General features: G+C 36.6%; 3 protein-coding genes across 10 annotated transcripts in view; 2 read left to right on the top strand and 1 right to left on the bottom strand.

Moving 5' to 3' along the window:
- Window positions 1–620, bottom strand: part of TRIM23 (tripartite motif containing 23) — a 48,514-nt gene extending 47,894 nt beyond the window's left edge. The window contains exon 1 of the mRNA XM_001366607.5: window positions 16–620. Coding sequence (XP_001366644.4) covers window positions 16–276 — 261 coding nt within the window. The 5' untranslated portion in view covers window positions 277–620. The remainder of the gene's footprint in view (window positions 1–15) is intronic.
- Window positions 54–17,661, top strand: part of TRAPPC13 (trafficking protein particle complex subunit 13) — a 36,293-nt gene continuing 18,685 nt past the window's right edge. For 3 of the 8 annotated variants that reach the window (XM_056824858.1, XM_056824857.1, XM_056824856.1), the window contains exons 1-3: window positions 54–184; window positions 10,309–10,377; window positions 11,427–11,526. In XM_056824858.1, the coding sequence (XP_056680836.1) occupies window positions 157–184; window positions 10,309–10,377; window positions 11,427–11,526 (197 nt within the window). In that variant the 5' untranslated portion in view covers window positions 54–156. Of the gene's footprint in view, window positions 185–719; window positions 907–9,611; window positions 9,731–10,308; window positions 10,378–11,426; window positions 11,527–17,661 lie in introns of those variants that run through there. The other 5 variants (XM_007486395.3, XM_001381402.5, XM_003340571.4 and 2 more) reach the window with 4 other exon arrangements.
- On the top strand, window positions 4,635–5,619 carry SHLD3 (shieldin complex subunit 3). The gene has a single exon (XM_056824860.1). It carries the CDS (start codon window positions 4,776–4,778, stop codon window positions 5,523–5,525), a length of 750 nt encoding a protein of 249 aa, XP_056680838.1. The 5' UTR covers window positions 4,635–4,775; the 3' UTR covers window positions 5,526–5,619.

Below are 17,661 nucleotides of genomic sequence, written 5' to 3'. Positions count from 1 at the left end.
CCGAAGACGCCTCACCTTAACAGCGACGGGGCCCCTGGTGCCGAGCTTGCCGTTCTCGAAGCCGGGTACGGCCTTGTTTACAAGGAGGGCCGCCATCACAGCAACCGCACAGCTGCCGCAGCCAACGGAGAGGCGGAGAAAGACCCGCCTCCACTTATGCGTCCGGCGGCACAGGCGCAAAAAGGTAGCCACGCGCAGCTCCGCCCAACCCTCCGTGAGGGGGTGGGTGGGAAGGAACGACACACTGGGGCGTTGTGTCGGCGTGGCTTTGCGCATGCGCAAATTTGGCTCTGAGGGACTAGTGCGGGAGACCTTGAGAAGTCCGTACCTTAAAGTTAAACCTGCGTTTGCTGTTCCAACCACTCTTACTCAGGTCCCAAGGTGCAGTGTGGTGCCGAATAAACTACAAATACCAAAATGCTTTTTTCCTCATTAATACTCTGGAATCCTGACTTTTTGGCTTCCTTAGTTATATGTCCATGCTGCGCAGTCACCAATAACCAGTGTCTAGAAACCCCACCTTTGCAAGATTAAAAGTTTAGTGGTGGGTGCGGAGGAAAGTGTAGATGGAGGAAGCAGTGGGCTTTTCGTGGAATGGGTTAGGGGTAGTGGACTGGGAACTACAACCAGAGATATCTTTGCACATGTTCCGATTAGAGGATTGATGGCTTCTGTAGAACCACACAACATAGCTCGCTAGGGGGCGTAGTTAGGGGGTAATCGGCGGCGGAAGACGACGAGATTGACGCGTGCTTCTCCTCCCATCTCGCCTTCCTGTTTTCTGCCAAGGTGGGGGGTGGGGCATCGCTTGCTGAGGCTCGCCACCCTCCTTTGCCGGTAACTCTAAGGTTTTAGTGGAGATGGAGGTGAACCCACCCAAGCAGGAGCATTTACTGGCGCTGAAAGGTAAAATAAAATGTTGCAGAGAGCTGCCTTATACGTGACGCCCTTTCCCTCCTCCTTCTTTCCTTCTATACTCCGGATCTCTTTTTTACCGCCATCACAGCGAGGAAGGCTGGTTCCCTCTGGCCCATAGTTTGGCCTGGAACTCGCCTCCCCTGCTCTCCCCGGTAGTCATCGCGAAAAAGGGACCTGAGGCCGGTCCCCGCTGGTTGTACTGCCTGTCCCCGCCGGAACGAAAAGCCTCTGGTGGCTGGAAGACTTAAGGTTCTCTTCTTCCTTATTCATTGGGTGGCTCTGGGGGAATCTTTCTGTGTTCCACAGTAAAATAATTTGAATAGCCACTCGGTTCTATTGGGAGTTCCTACTCTTAGGTAAACGTCCATAAAGTTACAAAAACAAATCCCAAATTTATTTCACTGACTCTTCAGTTTATTAGGTTATAATACATCGTGTGCTAAAATGTGAGACCGAAGTGGAAGAAATTAAAGGATCTTATTTTCTCATAACACTTTAATAAACTAGTTTTAATTATTCGTAATGTATTCAGGGGGCAGCTGGGTAGCTCAGTGGATTGAGAGTCAGGCCTAGAGATGGAAGGTCCTAGGTTCAAATCTGGCCTCAGACACTTCCCAGCTGTGTGAACCTGGGCAAGTCACTTGACCCCCATTGCCTAGCCCTTACCACTCTTCTGCCTTGGAATGATTCCAAGATGGAAGGTAAGGTTTTTTTAAAAATGTTCACAAACTAATTCTGTTTAGAATGAAACACTCTGGGGGAAGCTGGGTGGCTCGGTGGATTGAGAGCCAGGCCTAGAGATGAAGGTCCTAGGCTCAAATCTGGCCTTAGACACGTCCTTGCTGTGTGAACCCTGGACAAGTCACTTAACTCCCATTGTCTAGCTCTTCTACCTTGGAACCAATACATAGTAGTAATTCCAAGACGGAAGATAAGGGTTTAAAAAAAAATGAAGCACTTTTTTAAAAAAGGAAACATTAGTAAAAAAGTTTGTGGTGTTAGGAACTGTGTGAAGATTGAAACTACCCCCAAAAATTTCATGTGTACTCTTTGAGAATTGATTTTCTCTTTGAACGACAAAAAAAGAAAGAATTTTAATCAAGATGACCCTTCTAATGGATCTCCCATTGCTACTTACAAGTTAATGTCCAATATTTGATACTAATTTATTTTCAGTAGAACGTTTATTTTGTAGTGTGATCACTTTGATCAAACAATCAACACTTTCTCCTTGGCACCATTTTTTAAAATAATTGTACCCTATATAGGGGTACTTTAAGTTCTTGATTTGATTAACTAAAAATAAACAAAGGGGAAATTAATTCTATCTTCACATAGTGTAATTTTGATTCATTTTTATTGCAGTGAGTACAAAAATGATGAAGTATTAATGGACAAATATTACCATCCAGCCTGTAATATCCTCAATAATAGTACCTGACTAACTATTCAGTCATGGGTGCAGAACTTTAAAGGATCTTTGAGGCTAGTCAGTCCAGCCTCATCCAGATAAGCCTAGTCTTGTTGGGATTTAAATAGAGGAAAAGTCTCATTCTCTTATCAGCTTTTTTGGTAGAGAATTTGCACAGCAACTAAAGATTTCTTGCAAATTAGCTTTTTTTTTTTTATCAAACATGGCTAAATCTTTAGATAGGATAAATCTATTCTCTGATTTGCCCAGTTTCCATTCTTTAGTTTCTGTCTCAGAAACTTGGTCAAGGTTTGACATTCCTGAGCTTCCAGTGCATTGCAATTTACAGATTGGTAAATTTTCCTTAATGTGCCAAATTAAATGTTCTCTTTTTATTTTTCTTATTTGTATGTTATTAACGGTAATACTGGAGTTATGTTCTGATGAAATATATTCATGTAGACACATTCTTTCCCCTTCCCCATATTCCTCTTTCCTTCCCCACCAAAATAAGTAAAATAAAATGGAAAAACAAGTGGTAGCTTTTAGGATTACACTATTACTAAAGAATTTTTTTGTCTCTGGTCCTGAACTACAAATGATAGAGAAAAAAATGGAATCTTTCTTAATTTCTGAAAAATATTTTATACCATATTCAAAATTATGATTTTTGCATTTCACAGTCATAGGTATTTGAAAGTTTTAAGAAGACAAATTGATGGACTGTCAAAAATAAAGTTGACACAAATCCAAAGGATAGTCATTTTTACTAATGAAAATTCAGTTAACTGATTCTTAACCACATAAATAGTTGATTTAAATGAAGCCAGAGACTTTGTGATACAAACCTTGTTTGTGACCCATTTAAAAAGTTATACTTTGTAGTCTCCATATACCTCTTGTCAGATAGGTTATCCCAAGACACTATCTCCATTCTTTCATTGTGGAATTATGAGATCACCCTATATTGGATGCCTGTTGGGTACTTCATAAATAAAAAGAGAGTTTAAGACTAGAATCCTACATCCCTATTCCAGACTGGATATTTTGACAATTGTATTTCAATGTAATTGGTTTCCTTTGTAATCCTTTGTCTTTTGTTTTTTGCATTTAAAAAATATTATATTAAGATGTTCATAAGTTTCACCATCATGTCAATGCATATATTGACACAAATTATGTTAAAGGCTCTGGTCTAGAGTAACTAGACTGAACCAACTTCCCGGGCAAAAATTCTGTAATGAAGTCATTATTAGATTCTAACCTGATTAAAATGCAGTCAGCATGCTTAAATATAACACTTCATATTTGCTACTGAAAATGGTACAGATATATTTGACAAAAAATATTTTTAAAAAACTAATATTTGTTTAGAGGCACCTACATGGCTCAGTGGATAGATGGCTGAACCTAGAGTCAGAAAGATCTAAGTTTGACTCCAGCTTCAAGTACTTATTAGCTGTGTGACCCTGGGCAAGATATTTAGCCTGTTTGCCCTAACAAGCACTAGAGATGGAAATGGCAAACTACTCCAGGATCTTTTCCAGGAAAATCTCATGGACCAAAAGGGTCATATAGAATTGAACACACTGAACAACAATGCTATTTGTTTTAATATTATTTTTATATTTAAAATATAAAAAAAGTTCTTGCAAATAAAAATTTAAAATACAGTCTCCATTTTTCTTACTTTTGATGTAAATCTCTTAGACTTTGTAAATATTAACCATATTTTTCTTTAGATCCATATGAGGCTGGCTGGGATTTAGGAATCTTTTTTTTGTCCAAATTATCATTTTAATGCTACTAATAACTACATAAGAATATTTTACTGTATAAACTAACTGGTTTATATTTAAATGAAAAGTACACGGCTATACTTTCATAGCATCTTAGAGCTTGAGGACATCATAGATCATTTTTAAACTTTTCCCCCTTCCTTTTACCAATGAGGAAAACAAGATAGAGCTCTGATAAAACCCCAGAAATTGTGGTTATTATATCACAGTTTTCCACTGCATTGGATATAACCACTTGGAAGTTAAAAAAGTCTGTTTGAATTTTTGCTTTTTAAAAATAATTTGCTTTAGCACCAGATAAACATAAAACTAAATTTATGAAAGTTTTATTTAAAATTTTACACGTCATTGTAAAAGTTTTCTCATGTTTTTAGACATTATTATTACTAGTAGCTGCTCTAGCAAAATAGAAATGACACATTGATTTTTGACCTACCTATTTATGTATGACCTATTTTAGTAGAGATACCTAGTGTATCTTATTCTTTGTAATACTTCCACTTTAGGTCCTGTTTCTTCCTTCTCATCAGTGCAGAATGTGAAAAGAAAGACAAGGAAGTCTTATAACTATGAATTTAAGTCCTAGTGCTACGGATCCCAACCAAGAAATATTGTATCCCCATTGTTAGTGTCTGGACGTGGGCAGAATGAGTGCAGAGGTAGTATTATACTATCGACCATGTGAAAATGAACCTACACGATTATACAAAGTTGCAGAAGAAGCTATTAATGAGTTTCCTACTCGTCCACTATTGAAATTTATACCTTGGTTTTCAAATGACATAATAAAACTTCCCCTCAAACCTCAAAGACTACCACCAGTTATTTCTGGTGAGACAGCCAAAGAAATGGACCAGGACTTTATCTTTTCAGAACATCACAGTAAGGCTCACAATTATGATTGTACAGTGGGCCTTCTGGAGTTTCAACCAAATGTGGAAAAGAGGAAGTGTTTAACTCGGGCACAAACATTGGATGAACAAATTAGTTGTGGAAATCGAGATGAACAAACCAAAACAAAACGACTATTGAAAAGATCTTGGAGTGTTTCAGTTTCCAAGAATTTTACAGAAAAGATTTTGCCTTTATCTAAAGAATTACAACAGAGATTAGAAAAATTAAAGCTGCACTCATTATATAGAGCAAGATGGACAATAGAACATTCTGTTTTTAACAACCAAACATTGGAAGACATTTGGATAAAACTGAATCGAATTATCAGGCATAATGAACTTCCATCTTGTAACGCTACGATCCAGAGACATGTAAGCCAAATATGGGTATTCTGTGACATTTTGTACTGTGAACATGTATGTAATCTCCTTAAAGGAAGATTAGGCCTTAAGGGAAAAATGAGTTTATTTGTTCATAAATACGGAGTGATTTTTAGTATGTAATAGAAATGAATTTTTTCCCAGAGAATTAAATTTGTGTTCTCTGTGAGGAATAAACTGAAATAGGTGACAAATAAATTTTGGAATTTATTTTTAACTTTGTGCAAAGTGTTTTCTTTTAGTTTTGATTCTTCACCGTTGTGGTTTGTACATTTTAGTACACTTTATGGGAAATAATTTCATATTCCTAGAAAAGAGTCCAGATTTTTCTTTTAAAAAATATCTTTTTTATATCAATGAGGTCAAAAGGCTCTGAGGTCTAATGAATAACCTCCTCTGACAGATTAAAAAAGATTCCAAATGTTCAGTTATTCTGGCTCCCCACCTTAGAAGACATTTTTCCTTTATTTCTGTTTTGAAATCCTCCAGGACTGAAGTTATCCTTCCAGAACTCAAGAATGTCAAAACAAAATTCAAAGAGAAAACAGTTTTTATTATGACTCATTACTTTTCAAGTGATTGTTAATCTTGGATATATATCGTAGGCAGCATGGAGTAACGGGCAAAAAGCTAACTTCAAAGCCAGGAAAATATAGGTTCAGAGTCCTTCTCTAATGAACTTGCCTGTTTCTCTACAAGATACCACTGTCTTCCTCACCACCTAGGCTAAAACGTCAGTGCTATACCAGACTCCTCACTTTCACTTACCCCATGTATCCAGTCCATTGCTAAATTGGGCATATCTTCATTCATAACATCTCATATATGTCACCATTTCTCCACTCATAAAACCACTATCCCAGGGCAAGTCCTAATCATCTCTCACTTGGATCTCTGAAACAGGCTAACTGCTTTCCCTGTCCCAAATCTTTCCCCACTTCAATTTGTTGTCTACTCAACCACTAGGGGTTTTTTTCTGCTTTGTCTGACTGTGTCAGCCCTCAGCTCAGTAAGCCCCAGTGGTTTACTGCTACCTCAAAGCTGAAATGAAAAGTACTTTATCACTTAAGACTCTTCATGTATAACCTGCCCCCTTCCCACCTTTCTAAGCCTCTTACACTTTCTTCCTTTTCCACACATTTAATAATACAGCAACATTGGCCTTAGTGCTGATGCTCATACTCTTATCTCCTGTCTCTGCTGAAGTGAACTGAATAAAATAGTTTCTAATGTTAAATGTCCATTATTAATGTACTTTTCTTTGTCCTTTAATTGTTTTCCACTAACAGTTTATTCAACAACAACCTTTGTTAAGTTCCTGCTCTTCAATTTAACTATGTTTAATAGGACAAATGGAGAGATTTTGAAATATGAACTCAGCTCATTGAAATATAAACCCCAGTTAACTGAAGTTATCAGAGAATCAATTAGTCTGGTTAACCAAAATTTGATCATTTATATCTGTCATTGTACACATGACAGATAAGGCATTTAATGTCCTAGGATTGACAATATGTTTTTCTACATGAGAGATTTTTTAAGCTAAATTAGATACCACCCACTGTACCTCCTTTTCAGAGTAGATTAGTGTTTTTAATTAGAAAGAAAATGAAGAGAAGACACGTGTCTATCCTGTATTACCTCAGCAAGATAGGTTTGGTTGTTAGCACTTTTATATAAGAAATTCTGTCATTTCATAATGCAGAATCAAGTTTTTAGGAGAAATTCAAAACTGTGCCTTGTGGGGCTTATAAAAATTATAGAAGGCAACATGGTGAGTGCTAGATTTTAGAATCAGGGGGTCTTGGCAATGGTTATTTAATGCCATATGACCTTGGGCATACTTAACCCCTCTGGGCCTTGGTTTCCTTCTCTGTAAACTGAGAGACTTAGACTAGATGGCCTCTTAGGTCTTTACTTGCTCTAAATAAGATACCATGATCCTATTTACTATCACTATTCATAGTAGTCTAACCTAGAGGCAAATGAGTAGATGTGAATTCTTCTAATAATACTGTTTTTATATTGCCCATGTAAAGCTGGGTGGCAGAGGAAAGAGCTTCAGGCCTGGAGCCAATAAAAACTCATCTTCCTGATTTAAAATCTAGCCTCAGACACCTCTTAGCTGTGCGGCCTTGGGCAATTCACTAACCTTGTTTGCCTCGGTTTGTTCATCTGTCAAATGTCCTGAAAAAGGAGATGGCAAATGACTCCAAGAAAACCTCAGATGGGGTCACGAAGAGTCGGACATGACTGAAATGATTGAACAATGTAAAGTTAAATTATAGAAGATGATTTTATTCTTACAGCTTTTGTAAAAATGTTTTTATTTTATTAGGTATTTCCCAATTCTAGGGGGGGACAATTTCAACTTTTGTTTAAATTTTGAATTCCAAATTCTCTCTCCCATCCCTCCCACACCCAAGCAGTATAGCAATTCTACATGTGAAGTCAGACAAAACATTTCCTTATTGGCCATGTTGCAACGATCACACAGTTTTAAAAGTATGTTTCAGGCCCTGCATCTTATTTTTATTTCTTGAAGAGAGGGGAGGAACAAAATGATACCATTCCTTCCCCCCAAATCAAAGCAATTGGCTTATGCCTCTAACTTTGCAAGATCCCAGCCAACACTCCAATCCACCACATGCAAATGCATACTGTTTGCATCAGCAAGTCAGGGAGGTAGGTGGTGGTGGTGGTGGTGATGGTAGTAAATAAAGGTGACTGGAGATAGCCAGTACTTTATATATGTAATCAGTAAATTCCATTGTAATTTCCAAGGAAAAGCTTTCAAGTTTATACATGATATGAATTTTGACTTAATTTCTTTCATATTTAAATATAGGTAAATAACTAGGTAGTGGACAGCATGATTTGCAAAAACAGTGTTCTTGCCTTGCCATGCCAACCCAGTACTCTGGAATTTGCCTGTGTTTTCTATTATAGACCCCACTATTAGTAGCAGACCAGGACATAATATAATTACAAAATCATTGCCCTTAAGTAACCTATCGTATAAAAGTACTGAAGTTTTATAAGATACCTATGTCAACATATAGATACTATAGAAAAAATAAAATTTAAGATTTTAAACAATACTAGTTTTGTGAAGATTTTTATTATGGTTCTAAGGTTATATTTGAAGTTGCTTTTGATATGGTATTGATATATATATATATCTATGCACATTATTTAAGATTTGAGGGAGACCTTGGTTAAAAACTAAAGGAGATCACATCAGTGTATTTGTAAGGAGAAGGATTTTTTTTGCCAAACATTTTAGTCAAATTTTAATTTGAATGACAGCTGGCATGTCTTATAAGGCTTCAGGATCAATTCTCGGCCTTTTGGCTCAGATCAAGATATAGGGCTTCAGGGTTTTCAAACTAAACAATAGCCTTTTAAAATGTATTTCCAAAATACATTCATTCCCCAAAATAGCTTTTTACAGTGAATATCATAGGTATTAACCCCATTTTACAGATGAGGAAACTGAGGCTCTAAGAAGTTTAGTGACTTGAATTTAGCATTCTTCCCACTATAATATTCTGCTTCAGCATATTGTTCTGATATAAGAGTAAGGACTTGTCCACAAATGGAATCACAAAATCCCAGACCCCAAAGATATCTAAGAGAACATTTAGTCTAAACTCTTCCTGAAAAGGAGTTGTTTCTGCAACATTTCTGACAACTGACTGCCCTGCTTCCAGGTGAAGATCTCTATAGATGGATTACTCCTTCTGGAGGCAACTCATTCCACTTTAGGAAAATTGAAATCCTTAAATTGAGTTAAAAATCAGCCTCTGCTTCTTCAGTCTACCTCTGTTTCATGGGACCAAGAAGGATACACATTCTACACGTCCTTCAAAGTCTTTAAAATAGCATATGAAAACCAGGGTGGGAGTGGGGGGAGGCAGCTACGTGGCTCAGAGTTAGGTCTGGAGACAGAAGGTCCTGTGTTCAAATCTGTCCTCAGACACTTCCTAGCTATATGACTCTGGGCAAGTCATTTAACCCCCCCACTGCCTAGCTTTTACCTCTCTTCTGCCTTGGAACCAATCTCTAAGATTCTACATTTTAATAAATCTTAGGTTAAGGGAAGGGTCTTTTAAAAACATATCCTTCACTGAGTCTTCTTACATCTCAGATAAGTACTTCCATTTCTTTCAAACTGGCCTCAAGTGACATGGCTTTCTAATGTCTTACTATCCAGATCTCCCTCCGCTGGGAACACTCCACCTAAAATGGCATCAACTAGAACTGAGCACAGGACCATGGATGTGGTCTGTACAGCAGAACTACTGCCCTATCTGTTGTTTTGGAAGGTATATTTCTGTTAGTGAGCTTTTTTGTTTAACCTTTCCATCTTAGAATAAGTACTGTGTTTTGGTTCCAAGGCAGAAGAGTGGTAAGGGCTAGGCAATGGGGATTAAGTGACTTGACCAGGGTCACACAGCTGGGAAGTGTCTAAGGTTAGATTTGAACCCAGGACCTCCTACTAGGCCTGGCTCTGAAACCACTGAGCCACCAACTTGGGTCCCCCTTTAATGAACTCTTAAGATTGTGTTAATTTTTTTGGTTTCCTTGGCACAATGTTGCCTCCCTCTAAATATTTTTCACACATACTGTTTTCTCGCCATAACTCCCCTTATCCTATGCAATTGATGTTTTAATCCACATTTAATTTATTATATGTGTATAAAGTCTATTACGCATCTATTAATAGCTCCAGCCTACCTTTATAACCTGTTGAAATGTCTTTGGATTGCTATTATCATGTAAGAGTTAGCTATTCTTTCAAGAAATTTTGCTAAATTAGGTAAACATCAGGCACATTACTTGAGAAGAGTAATCCTGGTTGTTAATGATATTGTCCTTTTTTTTTTGCTTTCTTAATTTACAGTGATGAGATTGACCAAGCCTACGTTATTCACCAATATTCCAGTAACATGTGAAGACAGAGACTTACCAGGTATGCCACAGGATACTTATGCATGTTATTCTATCCTTTCTGTACCTAAAGAAATTAACATTTATATTTTTGGTGCTCAAATCCTTCTTTATTGCAACATTATAAATCCAGGTATGTAAATTGGATTACTTCAGCTGCTGCTTTATCACCAACAGTTCCTAGTACTGGGCTGAAAGTGACTTGAATTTTAATTTACATGTATATGTATTTACATTTTATAAGAGTTAAATAATTAAAATTTATTTCTCCTCACATATTCCAAATTAAAAGCTTTTCAGGAATTGCAACTACAGCTTTCTTTTTTTAAGCACTAATGAATTTGCTATATCTGTCTACATATTTATTATACTACATATATCTAACATGTCTATATCATATCAATATGTGATGCTTTGCATTAGAATTACCTTCATTTTGAAAAATGTCCAGCCTCAATACTGTGCTTTAAAAAAAGGACATGTATTAATTATGTCAAAAATTAGAAATTAAAATGTTGTAAATATAGATTGTATCATTTAATTTCCTTTGATCCTCATTATTTAGGACAATCAATCCATGATAGGTTTGTAACCAAATTTGTTTTTTAAATGCCAACTATTTTTAAAAGTCTATAGTTGCATATGATGGTTAGTGCCAAAACAGAGAATAGCCTGGTGGATATCATGCTAATAAATAAATAGAGCTCAGTGTATTAGTAGCATAGTAGCATGACTCTTAAATCTGAATGTAACTGTATTATACTTTCAGCAAGAAAGAATATCATATTCTTTAGTTTGGATAATAGCATCTCACAATTGAATCTTTCAGAGTTCCTCTGGTCTAAATCCCTTTTTTTGCAGATAAGGAGACTGAGGCCTAAAATATACATGACATATATGTAAAGTAGACTTCCCTGGGAGTATTTAGGCCTTTTTCTTATAAGTAATACTTTAAAGTTATGAAAAGCACATTTGTAAATTTCCTATCAGAGATTATCTTCACTTAGTCACACCTTTGAATTAATTCGTTTATTCAGCAGATATTAGTAATATGTTTTTATATTGCCACAGGAGATCTCTTTAATCAGCTCATGAAAGATGATCCTTCCACTGTAAATGGCGCAGAAACTCTAATGCTTGGAGAAATGTTGACTTTGCCTCAGAACTTTGGGTAAGAGTTCAATTATCAGATGAAGTATATCAAGTCCCTAGTTTGTGAGTTTGCCAACTGTTCTACCCTCTTGTTTCCATGCCCTGATAAGTACTACTAAACTAGCATCTTTTAGGACTAAATTGTTTCCACAGATTTCTTCCCCAGAGATTCTCCATTATGCATTCACCAATACTCATTTTAATTTAGGACCCAAGATAATTAAAACCACATGAAAACCCTACTTTATAGTCCCCATGACACTGTGAAAACTGAAAGGAACAGTTAGCATTATAATGTAGTATACAACAGATGACAAAGAAAAGGTAGAGAGAAGCGCTACAGAACACAACTTTAAAAACACTTTTGATCTAAGAAATATTTTGTAGCACTAATAGTTTAGATTTAAAGAATGTGGTAATGTGATAGTACTTCTGGATATGTGCAAATTTAATTTTTTTAATCTGTAATTTCATTTGTGGTAGGTAATACTTACCTTTAGATAGAGTACAACCTTTCTATAACTTAGTAGGTAATCTTCATGAATAACAATGGCCTCCAAAATATGTCTTCTTATGAAACCAGTTGATAAAGATGTGCCTCACTAAACTTAGCTAGACTGGCCCTGAGACAGCAAATATTTACGATAGCTCTCAGGCAATATCAAGAGCCTTTCTGCCTTTATAGAACCTGCTAAAATTTTATTGTGCTCAAAGAACCTTCCAGAATCCAGTCACAGCTGCACCATCACCAGTTGCCTTTTGGATATTACATTGGAATCTCAAACTCAGCATGTCCATGGCTTATCATCTTTTCCCTTAAAACTTTCCCTTCTTCCCAACTCTCCTGTTGCTGTCAAAGGCACTGTCAGTCACCTAGTCATCATCTCTTACTCCCATTCATCCCACATATCCAGTCTTTTGTCAGATCTGGTCATTTCCACCTTTAGCTCTCTCCTTTACAATATCCATTTCTCACTACTTATACAGCTATCACCACAGAACAGGCTCTCAGCATCTCTCATCTAGACTATTTCAGTAACCTTCTAATTGGTTTTCCTGCCTAATTGGCCTCTAATATTTCCTCCCCACTCCAATCCATCCTCCACTCAGCTGCCAAAATGATTTTCCTAAAATGCAGGTCTGACCATAACTCCTTCTCGGTGATCTCCAATGACTTCTTTGGCTGCTAGGATCAAATTTAAAGCACACTATTTGGTTTTTAAAGCCTTTTACAATCTAACTCTTTTCTACTTTTCTTTTCAGCAATGGCATGCCAGGTAGTATTTACTAGGCATCCCCTATGTGCTAACTGCTAAAGATACAAAGAAAGACAAAGAACAATTACCCCCTCAAAAAGAGCTCACATTCTAATAACATGCAAAAAACTATATTCAAATAGAGATCATCTCAGAGGGAAGGTGCCAGTGTTAAGGAAGACTAGGAAAGGCTTCATGCAAAGGGTAAGACTTGAAGCCATAAAACAAAAAGGAGGACTTAGAGAGGCTTCAAGGATAACCAGTGAAAATGCCTACAGTTAAGAACTCAATTGAGTCAGAAATGAGAGACATATATAGGAGATCTTTTAAAGGTAAAAACAGCAAGATTTGGCAGCAGATTAGGAAATGAGAGAATATGAGGAATTAAGAATAAAGCTATGGCTGCAAGACTGAGTGTCTGGGAAGATGGTGGTATCCCTAGTGTAGGGAAGTTAAGAAGAGGGGAGGCTTCTAACAGAAAGAAAGCTAATGTCTTCACCATTGCAATTAACTTAGTTTAAGATGTCTACACCCTGTTTAATAGGCAGGTAGAGATTTGAGGATCAGGAAGAGATTAGAAGTTGGCAAAAAGGACTGAGAATCATCATGGAGGGGCAGCTAGGTGGCTCAGTGGATTGAGAGCCAGGCTTAGAGACAGGAGGTCCTCAGCTCAAATCTGGTCTCAGCTACTTCATAGACGTGTCATTCTGGGCAAGTCACTTAAATCCCGAATTCCAGCCTTTATCATTCTTCTGCCTTGGAATGGATACACCATAATTTTTTTTAATGTCTTTTAATTGATTATTGAATACATGGGAGCTGATGAGGCCAACCAAGTTGAAGTAATTTAGAAGGAAAAGCAGAGAAAACTCAGGACAGACTTGGAAGATACTTAAATTTAGTGGGCATGACCTAGATAAAGATCCAGTGAAGGAGACTGAGAAGGAGAGGTCAGACAGGTTAGTGGACAACAGAAGAGAGCAATTATGAAAACCTAGAGAGAAAATAGTATGAGAGAAAAGAAGTCTTAGCTGTCAAAGGCTGCAGAAAGGCCAAGAGGGATAAGGATTGAGAAAAGATCTTCATATTTTTCACTTTGGAGAAGGGGAGTGCTGGCACCAGCTCAAACCAAAAGGATTATTAAATATTTAGTGTGAAGATTTCACTTTAGTAATCAGGGCTTACTTTATTGTTTTGCTAATTGCTTAGACTTAAGAAAGTAATGGAGAAAATGTTAATAATGTAGATTAAAACTTAAAAGTATATTGTGGCTCATTTTTTATTCCATAGAGCTCTTTTTTTAAACAATTTATCACTATTTTTGGCAAGATTAGTTTCACTTGAATGATGAGATAAGAAGTCAGATTCTAGAGATTTAAGAGCCTGAATGGAAAAGAATGGTAGGCTTTTTCAGGTAATTTAGCCACAAAAAAGGAGGCAAAACAGAGAACAACATCTAGCTGAGTTGGATAGCCTAAGTGAGGGTTCAAGAAACATAGACATGGCTGTTATTGGTAAGGAAGTAGCCTATAGACAGAGTGATTGAAGATAAATGAGGCACTAGGATTGCTAGAAGAGGCAGTATACATTGAGATGGAATGGGATCAAGGGCACATGTGGAGGGATTTGTCTTAACAAGAAAGACCTTTTCATGTGAGAGAAGGTAAAGTTACTGGCTAACAGCATCTAAATGATGTGAAATGAGAGAGAATGAGGAGCTCATGGTGAATGGCTCTAATTTCTCATTTGAGAAGATGAGGGAACGGAAGTCATAAGAACTGTGAGGAGAGATGAAAAGGTTTGGGAAATCCATGTTGAGTGGAATAGTGAGTAGATAAGGGAGATATAGAAGAATTACCTTGCAATGGGAAATGCCCAATTGAAATTAGGTAACATAAATATATTTTGTGGAGATTATGTAATGTAAATTTGTTGTGAGTCTAGTCAGCATGGTTTCATGATTTTCTACAGCTTTGCTTATCAGCATTTGAGTAGGAGTGAAGGCAGAAGTGGCTAGAATATTCCTAGGTCAAAACCTAGTCACACCAGCTCTTTGATAAGATAAGGGGACAAGGAACTTGAGTTCAGAGTAGAGTTGAACTAGTTTCACTCAGAAGTTAAGATATGTATATATCTTATATGCTCATAGTTATTTATATGTTGTCTCCACGATTAAAATATAAATTTCTAGACAGCTCAAACTAGGTGTTTGTCCCCAGTACTTAGCATTGCACCTGGTGTGTGGTAAGTGTTTAATACATCCTCCTTGACAGGTTTAAACTATATTGAAGTATAAGAATAGGATTATTTGTGGAAGATTTGGATTTATTTTTAAACAGAAGAAAAAAGAGATTATAGAGAACAAAGCCAGTTTTATTTTTACCAAGCAAAGATTTACTCATGAATAAAGTATAGAATAATAAAAATACATCTGATTCAGAGTGAAGCAAGGATACCCATTATCACCTTTAATATTGTTCTAGAAATGCTATTGATATCAATTAGAGAAGAAAAAGAAATTGAAGGCATTAAAGTAGGCAATGAGGAAACTAAACTATCACTCCTTGCAGATGATATGATGGTATACTTAAAGAACCCCAGAAAATCAACTAAAAAAACTAATGGAAATAATTAACAACTTTAGCAAAGTTGTAGGGTACAAGATAAACCCACATAAATCATTAGCATTTCTATATATTTCCAACAAAACTCAGCAGCTGGAGTTAGAAAGAGAAACTCCATTTAAAATCATTCTAGACAATATAAAATATTTAGGAATCTGTCTGCCAAGACAAACACAGGAATTATATGAACACAACTAGAAAACACTTCACACAATAAAACTAGATCTACAACTAGAAAAGCATTAATTGCTCCTGAGTAGGATGAGCTAATATAATAAAAATGACAGTCCTACTCAAATTAATCTACTTATTCAGTGCCAAACCTATCAAACTACCAAAAAACTTTTTTATAGAATTAGAAAAATATATAACAAAGTTCATCTGGATGAACGAAAGATCAAGAATATCAAGGGAAATAATGAAAAAATGCTAAGGAAAGTGACCTAGCAGTACCAGATCTTAAACTGTATAATAAAGCAGTGGTCATCAAAACAATAGGTACTGACTAAGAGACAGAAGGGTGGATCAATGGAATAGACTACAGGTAAAGGACCTCAGTAAGCTAATGTTTGATAAATCCAAAGACCCCAGCCTTTGGGACAAATACTCACTATTTGACAAAAACTACTGGGAAAATTGGGAAACAGTATGGGAAAAATTAGGTTTAGATCAACATCTTACACCCTATACCAAGATAAATTCAAAATGGGCAAATGACTTAAATATAAAGAGTGAAATCACAAATAAATTAGATGAACATAGAATACTCATAGTATACCTGTCAGATCTGTGGGAAAGGGAGGAATGTAAGACCAAGCAAGAGATACAGAATATTGCAAAATGTAAAATGAATATCTTTGATTATATCACATTAAAAAGTTTTTGTACAAACAAAACCAATGGAACCAAAATTAGAAGGGAAGCAACAAACTGGGAGAACATTTTTATAAAAAAACTCTGACAAAGGTTTAATTTCACAAATATATAAGGAACTAAGTCAAATTTACAAAAACTCAAGCCATTCCCCAATTGACAAATGGTCAATTTTTCATATAATTTTTCATTATTTCATATTTCATATAATGAAATAAAAACTGCCAATAAACACATGAAAAAGTGTTCTAAATCCCTCCTGATTAGATAAATGCAAATTAAAACAACTCTGAGGTACCACTTTACACCTAGCAGAATGGCCAATATGGCAGCAAAGGAAAGTGATAAATGTTGGAGGGGATGTGGCAAAATTGGTGCAATGATACACTGCTGGTGGAATTGTGAATCGATCCAACTATTCCAGAGGGCAATTTGGAACTATGCACAAAGGGCTTTAAATGAATGCCTATCCTTTGATCCAGCCATACCACTGCTGGGTTTTTACCCCAAAGAGACAATAAGGAAAAAGACTTGTACAAAAATATGTATAGCTGTGCTCTTTGTGGTGGCAAAAAAATTGGAAAATGAGGGGGTTTCCCTCAGTGGTGGATGGCTGAACAAATTATGGTATTATGGTATCTGTTGGTGATGGAGTACTATTGTGCTAAAAGGAATAATAAAGTGGAGGAATTCCACGTGAACTGGAAAGAACTCTAGGAATTGGTACAGAGCAAAAGGAGCAGAACCAGGAGAACAAATACAGAGACTGCTACGTTATGGCACAATTGATTGTAACAGACTTTCCTAATAGTTGCAATGCAATGACCCAGGATAATTCAGAGGAATTTATGAGAAAGAACACTATCCACATCAGAGAAAGAACTGGGAGCAGAAATGCATTAGGAAAATATGTGAGCGATCACGTAGTATGATAGGGGTATGATTGGGGTTTTGATGTTAAAAGATCCCTCTACTGCAGATATGAATAACACAGAAATAGGTTTTGAACAATGATACATGTATAAGCCAGTGGAACTGCTTGTTGGATTTGGGATGGGGAGGAAAGAACTGGGGGTGGGGGAGGAGAAGGGACATGAACATGAATCATGGAATCATGGAAAAATATTCCAAATTTAAAAGGGGGGGGAATGTATCTGATTACCTGAAGATCAGTAACTTAGTGAAGGCATAAGATAATTTCAAAAACATAAAACTTCATTTCTCTGGCCCTTTTAGACACAGGACATGGCAGGGATCTGATTTTAGCTACTGCCATTGTGGCTTAGGAGACAGGTCACTTTGTACATCAGCAAAAGACAACTAGATAGGATTTCATAGACTGACTCAACATTTCAAATGGCCTTAGGACATGGATGGGTGCAGGGATAGTGTTTTTTGTAG

The sequence above is a fragment of the Monodelphis domestica genome, chromosome 3 (genome assembly GCF_027887165.1).
Source record: "Monodelphis domestica isolate mMonDom1 chromosome 3, mMonDom1.pri, whole genome shotgun sequence".
In the NCBI taxonomy this organism is placed as follows: domain Eukaryota; kingdom Metazoa; phylum Chordata; class Mammalia; order Didelphimorphia; family Didelphidae; genus Monodelphis; species Monodelphis domestica.
The sequence above is the reverse complement of the archived record's forward strand: the minus strand, read 5'-3'. Positions and strand labels throughout refer to the sequence as shown.